We start from the raw sequence: 8,012 nt of genomic DNA on the forward strand, positions 1-8,012 counted from the left end.
AGTGGTAAGACTGGACAGTCATATAAGCCACGCCAGTGGTAAGACTCTGGACCGTTAAGGCTCCACAGTAGGTAAAGACTCTGGTACAGTAGCTCACAGTGGTAAGTGCATCGCAAGATAGCTGGGTAAGAGCCAGCTGAGGAACAAACCAGATATAAACGATTAAGACAGATGAAGATAGAAATTCATGGATGCGCAGTCTAATGCCTCCACAGTGGTGAAGACGTCCACCGATAGCGGACAAGGCTATATGCAGGTACCAGCCGTAGTGAGAAGCATAGGAGCCCGAGGTCTACTGGACAGACCTTACTCGTATCACAGTGTAAACTCTGACAGGTAGCCACAGTGATAAGGTAACTCACATTGTCCACGGTTGAAAGACTCACAGACGCGAGCGCTAGTGAAGGGTACTCTGAGCAAGTTTCCTCAACACGTGGTAAGAAGATCTCGATGACAAGAGAATAGAGTACTTAACAGTAGGCTAAGTGACATCGAACTGGGAACAGAGTTGAATCCCTACGCCTCACGTAAGTGTAAGAGGACTTAATGACAGGTTACCTGCACAAGTGGGTAAGGACGCAGATCGGCTGGAAGATCGTAGGCGCTCACAGTTATGCAGAGTAGAAGCGAGAAAGTCTACGTGGAAGGTATATTCATCACAATAGGGAGAAAGAACCAATCGACCAAGCTGTTACTGTCAACAGTGGGAAAGACCTGGACAGGAGTTAGACTCGACAAGTGAGTAAGCCACCTGACGTTAGCTCACAGTGGTAAGACTCTGAGCACAGTTAGCTCACAGTGGTAAGACCCTGGACAGTTAGCTCACAGTGGTAAGACTCTGGACAGTATGAGTCCTCCAAGCGATATCGGAAGAATCAGCTGGAGACAGTATAGACTCAAACAGGGATGGTACAGAGACTCGCCTAGGACTCATTAACTCACAGGGTAAGATACAGCGGAACAGTTATCTCACAGTGGTAAGACTCTGGACAGTTAGCTCACAGTGGTAAGACTCTGGACAGTTAGCTCACAGTGGTAAGACTCTGTACAGTTATCTCACAGTGGTAAGGCGCCCAGTTCCTGACATCTATTGCCACTTTCCGTGTAAATTCGAATCCCCCGTGGGGCGCAAAAAATAGTTGAAATAGTTGAAATGTAGACTGACATTTATTGCGTTATTCTGTTGGGAAGAAAAGTGCAATCATCACCTTGAAATTGAAGATTAGGTGCTCAATTCAATCCAACCTGCATTGCAGTGTTTACGCAGTAGCTCTTTTTCCAATGGTCAAATTAACTCAGATTGGTCTTCTTGGGTACTGTATAAAAACCTACAACTACTACCAGGGTGACCCCTCTCACAGGTATGCTTTCACTTTTCAGAATTAGAAGTGTGTGGGCACGGGATGAAAATAGTAAATAAAATATTTGATTCATGTGGGATAAGAAATCGCAGTAATTGAACTATGAGTCTGTACTGTCTTAGTGGACTGCGCCACCAATCATTCATAGCAGCTGGGGAAAAACACAACAAGTTGACATGACCACCATTGTCAACTATTTCTTGTTATGATGGATGTAGCTACGAATATCAACATATAATCCTCCTAGCCTACTTGTGTTTTTTCCTTCGTAAAAGGAGGAATGGAACTGTAAGCACAAAACTTTGAATTTGGTCATATGCGGAAAAGTGCCTTACTGCCTTTTGAATTTTGTATAACGTCAGTAGTCCTAGTCAAGGAAGCATCTGCTTTTACAGTAAACCTTGAGGTGGTACCACCCAGCACATCTAGAAGGGAGTGTATTTCATACCGAACCYCYCCCTTGAGRTGACGTATAGGAACCTTCTCCAGGTGCTTCTACATCACCATTTGAATAGTAGAGTTRAAACTCTAGGGGGAAAAATTGCTAGATTTACTACTAAAAGATATAACTTTTGCAACGAACTGTCAAAATGAAGACCAGAATTTACGTGTTTCACTATAACTAAGCCTAAAACATCTGGTATGGTTTTCACAATAGTTTTACTCTTTAATGTTATCAAAACCCACATTCATTGTGAGGAACATTTTAGGTCACCCAGAAACGAGAGAGAGATAATGCTGTGCTTTGTTTTTGCTGTTTTCCGAACTCATTCTCCTTAATAGTGTAGCCTCAGGCTCAGCAGMCGCCTCCTTTACTCTGGGGAAAACCTTGTGTTAGTTTCACATCTCAAATATCAAACTCTTTATTACAGTATCTCAACATAACAGAAATATCAGATACAGTCCCTGAGAGACACATTTTAGCTTTCAGCCGTTTTAAACTTTTTTCCACCCACCAGGGAACATTTTGAAATATTTCATCATACTGGAAAAAAATGTATGAGCCCTAAAATGGCTGGCTGTTCCACTGACAGCTCAGTAAAGCCAGTGGAAATGGATCTCATGGCTGTTTTGACACACTCAAAGCCCTGCTGTCAGGATAAATGACTGTGCCGCAGCAGAAGGAATGAGGTCATTAGAGTGCTTTTGATCGTGGGTAATTGCTCATGGACGCTTTTGCCAGCATTGGCAGGGCTTCAGTTGGGTTTAAGCAGCCGAGATATGGARACTCTGAACATAGCCATCCGAAGTGTCTACATGCATCTGTTAAACAGTCAATGAGCTGGTTTAGCTGAGTAGACGTCAGCACTAGATCAGGACTTGAAGATGMCAAAATGCTCAAAAACAATCATTTGTAGCATTTTTACATCGATGTTTCTTCTTTGTCTAATATTGTCAATGTTACTTACAACATTTTATGTCTTTCAGTTGGAAAAGTACCCAGCTAAACTGGAAAACCCCTACCTAAGACATAAAAATGTAAGTGAAAGTACTGCTTTCAGAAAGATGGGGATATGTTCCTTTGGMTTACTTTTAAAATGAATAATTTTTTATTATAATATGATTCTCAATGAATTCAGTTATTTGATGATTTACTCCATACTACCTCAGCAGTACAGTCACAGATCTTCTCTGAGCGTACAACGTTATTTTGTTTACTCTAAAGTCATACTTCATTTATTCTTACCTTAACCTATGTGTGGTCTTGCTCAGTTCTTCCCCTCCTACCCCCCAGCGATGCCAGGCATGCCAGCCCTGCACCCCCACTCAGGACCCCCAGGGCCCTTCAGCTCTCTGCAAGGAGCCTTCCAGCCCAAGGTCCATAACACATCACTGACTCCCTCTGTGTGYCTGTCTCTCTTTCATTACCCAGTGTTAACCACCCCACACATGCTGTTCTCAATCTAAACACGTGACTTCCCATCTCTCCCTAGTCTAATCCTATGGATGTGGCGACACGGCCAGGAGAAGTCCCTCACAATCTYCTACCAAAGGGCCTACGGGTAGGCCTCTGATCTCTATACAATAACAGTGTATCCATTAAAGTGTGAAAAAAATACTGTAGTGTATGTTCAGATATTAATCCTCTGTTCTTCTTCTGGTCTCACTCTGTTCACAGATAACTGATCCATTCAGATCATCAGCTAGGGTAAGAATATGCCATTCGCCAGTAAGCTTGTTGACAGAATTCTAGCCCTCAGGTTTAAAACGAATCAAATTATTTTCCTTCTATTTATTCTTRCAGAAGGCTGGCAAATGGTGTGCAATGCATGCCCAGATCGCCTGGCAGATTCATCACCACCAGCAGAGGATGAAGGTACTTAATAAGATGTGTTCATTTATTTCACTCAATGGAGCGAAAGTTTCAAATAGCGGTACAAATCAAATCCAAATCAGATCAAACTTTATTTGTCACATGCGCCAGATGCAACAAGTGGAGACCTTGCCGTGAAATTCTAACTTACAATAATCTGTGAAGTTATGCTTTCTGTATCCTCCTCGGTCTGAGCAACTCACCTCTCAATCTCTATTGAGCTTTTAATCTTCTCTCTCTCGCTTCCTCTGTCAATCTCTCTCCTCCCCATTTTATCTGTCTATCTTTAACAGCACATGCGCTTTGATCCACATAAGCTGAATATGAGCGGGGTGAAGCTGGACCTGTTTAGTCGGCCAGCTGCTCCGGGTCTTCCTCCTGGACTGTCCTATGGCCATGACCTGGCCCGACCTCTCCTGTCMTCCTCAGGTTAGCCAGCCCATTCCATTTTCATATTCATTATTGTGGATGTTAAATGAGGATCTACGTGCAGKTATAATGATATTGTACGGCCTTGGGAACAACTGTGTTGGTCGCTTACTGTAGAGATGACATGTTTACTTTATATCCCTTTATGTCAATGTGAGTGTGGTTGAGTCGTAGAAAAAGAAATTGGCGTGCAACTCAAGTCTATAGACTAACAGAAAGTCTTTGGTGCTGAGTAAAAAAAATGCATAGTGAAAAGAAGGAAAACGCAATTTTTTGTTGCAGTTTTACTGTATTTTAGCAGCAGCAGAGGTCAACAAACAGACAGGTTTTGGCAACAGCCTTCGTCAGTGTGGTTGATTCRCTCACTACTGTACCTTCACCCCCTACAGGTAATTTGTCTGCATCACCATTCAGCGCCGCCACTCATCACGTCCACTATTTACCTGCTAGCCACCTCACTGGTAAGTGCCATAGGCTGCTGGTGCAACGTCTAAATAATGATGTTTAAAGTCCAAGACAATTAAGCATTAATACAGCACAAGAGGCAGTGCTGTATTATGAATACAGTCACAGGTAAACGGCATTGTTCGGCCCGACACGATAGCATCAGCATCCAGGATCCAAACAACCAGTTTTAGAATAGACATTAAGAGGTGCCGTTCTTGTGATGTTCCTCAGATCCATTTGGACGAGCCAGTCACTATGGAAACCTTGGACAACTGGCAACTAATGCATTTGGCGGCCTGGGTGCCTCTTCTATTGGTAGGTTTTCTCTCTCAATTGACCTCAACCAAAGACAACCTACTGTTTCAACTAAATTGGTAAATTGATTGATTTGATTGAAAATACATCAACCCTTCCTCTCTCAGGCCCAGGCAGCCTGTTTGGTGGAAGGCAGAGCCATGGGTTGTCAGGTTTTGTCAGCCCCCCTCAGGAAGCCTGTAACCGCCTGCACCGAACGCCCCCCTCCTTCCCCACACCTCCAGCACTGTCCAGGCCTGCTGATGTGGACCGCAAGCCCACGGTCCATAGCAGCGAGAGGGAAAGGGAAGCTAAGAAAAGGGATCACTCTGCTACCAAGGAGGAGTCGGAGAGAGACGGGTCAGTGACAGCCTTAGTGTGGAAATGGCATTTCCTATCCATAAAGGCCTTCAAAAGTTGTGATATAATAATATTATGTCCTCTCTATAGGAATACTCTGGAAAGAAGCCATCAGTCCACCCACACATCCTCAGGTTTTCAGATTAGTAACCTGATTGGCAGCAGCAGCCCAGGGAGGAAGAGGAGCAGCCCAGATCAGGGACCCCAGGCTGAGAGGGAGGGCACCTCTCTTGGGAGAGTCCTGGTGAAGCAGAGCTCCTCTCCAGTGCTGGAGGTGCAGGATAGAGGATCCTCAACCCCATACACCACAGTGAAGAACCACCAATCCAGCGAGAACACAGAAACTCTGAAGGGACCTTTAAAGATAAAGCAGGAGCGCAGAGATGAGCCAGATGTTATGGCTGGGCCACCAGAGTGTACCCTCTTACTCCCACCAGGCCATTCTCAGGCTCCATACCCCTCATCAAGGCGCAACCACTTCCACACCGCAGGCATGCTTCAGAGCAGTCATCTACCTCACTCTCTACCCCTCTCCATGAGCCCCGTGCACCCAGTGAGTAGCCTCAGTGCAATAGAGCGAGCCCGTATCCAGCCCTTCATGGGGGTCGGTACACTAGCCGCAGGTCGAAACCACCGTGTGTCCCCTCACCTTTCAGGCCACTGGGACCCACTTCGAGACCCCTACAGAGGGCTGTACCTGCAGAGCCAGGTGGTACATACGACCTATGACCCTGAGAGAGGCCACAGACAGCGGGAGCAACACCCCCACCCACAGCAGTACTTACAGGACAGGCCACGGCAGGCAGAGGAGAGAGCCAGGCTGCACCAGCTCCAGGGCTCTCCCATGGAGGGCCACCTAGCCCACACACCCACCTTTGTGTCCTCTCTGGGTGGGGTGATGTATCCTAGGCTCAGCCCCTCAGCTCCACACAGTGGCCATCTGAACAGGACTCCACAGACTGTCACTCTTAGTGCCCCACCCCCTCTGGTGCCCAGCTCCACCACCACAACCCCTGGCAGACCTGCCACTCCTCGAAAGACCACGCCCACCAGTGCCCCACCCTCTGGGGACCCCACCCCATCCTGCAAAGCCAAAGAGGTAGAGGTGGAGGCAAAGTAGCATGGAAGTCTCTTAGAAATAAGCGACAAGACTGGGATCCTTTTAAATACACATTACACACTCAACTTGATGAAATGTCTCGCTTTTTAAAATGAAAAAGCTCTAAGTCAAAATTTGTGTATTGTAGATTATTTGTTAATAAATCAGAAGTTAAAGTAGTGAGTCTGCATAGAAACTGTTGAATAAGTTGAATAACTGATGTTGGATAATGTTATTTGATAGTAATATATGATGTTTTTTTATGTTTGTAAGATTTCTGTGTACAGATGTAGATTTTATGAATTTCTATATTTTTTATGTTGTGTAATGCATTACATTGTTCTTTATTACACATTTATCAACAGGTAAAACAGAAAATAGATGTTCTCCTTTTGATTGTTCGTTTTAGATGTAACCATGTTTCCTACCTGAAAATGTTATTGACTTTTACCTTCTGTAAATACATAACCTGTCATTTGTTTCTATAAAGAATGTCTATTTAAACAAAAAAGTAATTACTTGATAATTCATGCTTATTTTCACTTGCATCAGCAGTGCTCTCTCTTGTGGCAGACTTGGTACAAAATGCAGAATGCTGTCCACTTGGAATTGATGGCACAGGGTTCAATAGTTCAACTAAATTCTGMATCTAAGCAAGGATTTGATTTAATTCCTTTTAGATTATCAAGTGGCGAAGGTCATCAGATTTGTGTAGCTTTCAGTAAACAAATAGCCTATATGAACATAAAGCTACCTTTTATGAAATCCTCATGTTGTATCAGACAAGCACATACAACCGGTGCACCAAAGAGGAGAGTCTATTTATCAAATTCCATTGTCTGAGGAAAAGACAGCAGCAGGTTCATGTTTATTTGTTTGTTGTGGATATTTTTGGCCTCRTTTGCTCCAAGCCTTACAGTGTGCTTTTCAACTAATCTATTTGTGTWTAAAAGTAATAAATAGTCATTGAAAGTATATGTACAGTATATGTTGCCGGATGTAACATGTTTATGTATTTTACATTTTCAAATAAAATCTAAGTAAAATGGGTTMGGGTTAAAAGTAAAATGTTCCTCAATAAAGCAGAAATTATTAGCCTACAAATAAGTATTCACCCCCATGGACTTAAAAATAAATAAATGATTCCCCTTGGACCATCAGGGTGGCACTAGTAATAATGGCACGGAGTCCGAATTTAGAATAATCTTCARTCACATCCACATTCATGTTTTATTTTAGAAATTAAAAAAGAGCATTCCATTTCATTCCTGCTCAAGTTAAGGAATGCTGATTCAATCTATAATGAATGATGTAATCTTAATTTATCATAATTGTTATAGTTTTTAATAGTATAATTTATCATAGCATGTGCTATGTGTATGTGATTGTACCCACTGAGGTAGCGCGTACCTCGTTCTTTTCCATGGACGTCATCTGCTAAACCGGAAGTCTTTGTGCATAACAAAATCTAGCTAGTGGTTTGGTGCCATAGAGATAGATAGAGGACTCATCTGTTTATCTGTGCCATTTCCACGTCTGTGACAGYATGGGCAGCGCCATTGAGCTATCTCCATTTTGAAGTAGACCATGTTCTTCTTCACGATTGGCTGATCTCTCCTGAWRACCCGATTGGACATGACTCTAACAGGGTCACCAGGAGAGATCAGCCAATTAAGTTGGAAGTCCACCAAATGGTCGAAGCCGTCAA

The 8,012-nt window shown here is 43.6% G+C and overlaps 1 protein-coding gene across 2 annotated transcripts in view; it reads left to right on the top strand.

The window, feature by feature from the left end:
- LOC111961459 (autism susceptibility gene 2 protein homolog) overlaps nucleotides 1–7,353 on the top strand; it is a 38,552-nt gene extending 31,199 nt beyond the window's left edge. For both annotated transcript variants that reach the window (XM_023983749.2, XM_023983750.2), the window contains exons 10-19: nucleotides 2,790–2,840; nucleotides 3,075–3,179; nucleotides 3,296–3,364; nucleotides 3,481–3,510; nucleotides 3,607–3,678; nucleotides 3,969–4,104; nucleotides 4,494–4,565; nucleotides 4,783–4,866; nucleotides 4,974–5,205; nucleotides 5,296–7,353. In XM_023983749.2, the coding sequence (XP_023839517.1) occupies nucleotides 2,790–2,840; nucleotides 3,075–3,179; nucleotides 3,296–3,364; nucleotides 3,481–3,510; nucleotides 3,607–3,678; nucleotides 3,969–4,104; nucleotides 4,494–4,565; nucleotides 4,783–4,866; nucleotides 4,974–5,205; nucleotides 5,296–6,325 (1,881 nt within the window). In that variant the 3' untranslated portion in view covers nucleotides 6,326–7,353. The remainder of the gene's footprint in view (nucleotides 1–2,789; nucleotides 2,841–3,074; nucleotides 3,180–3,295; nucleotides 3,365–3,480; nucleotides 3,511–3,606; nucleotides 3,679–3,968; nucleotides 4,105–4,493; nucleotides 4,566–4,782; nucleotides 4,867–4,973; nucleotides 5,206–5,295) is intronic.
- Nucleotides 7,354–8,012: the final 659 nt, after the last annotated feature.

The sequence above is a fragment of the Salvelinus sp. IW2-2015 genome, linkage group LG4q.1:29 (genome assembly GCF_002910315.2).
Source record: "Salvelinus sp. IW2-2015 linkage group LG4q.1:29, ASM291031v2, whole genome shotgun sequence".
NCBI lineage: Eukaryota > Metazoa > Chordata > Actinopteri > Salmoniformes > Salmonidae > Salvelinus > Salvelinus sp. IW2-2015.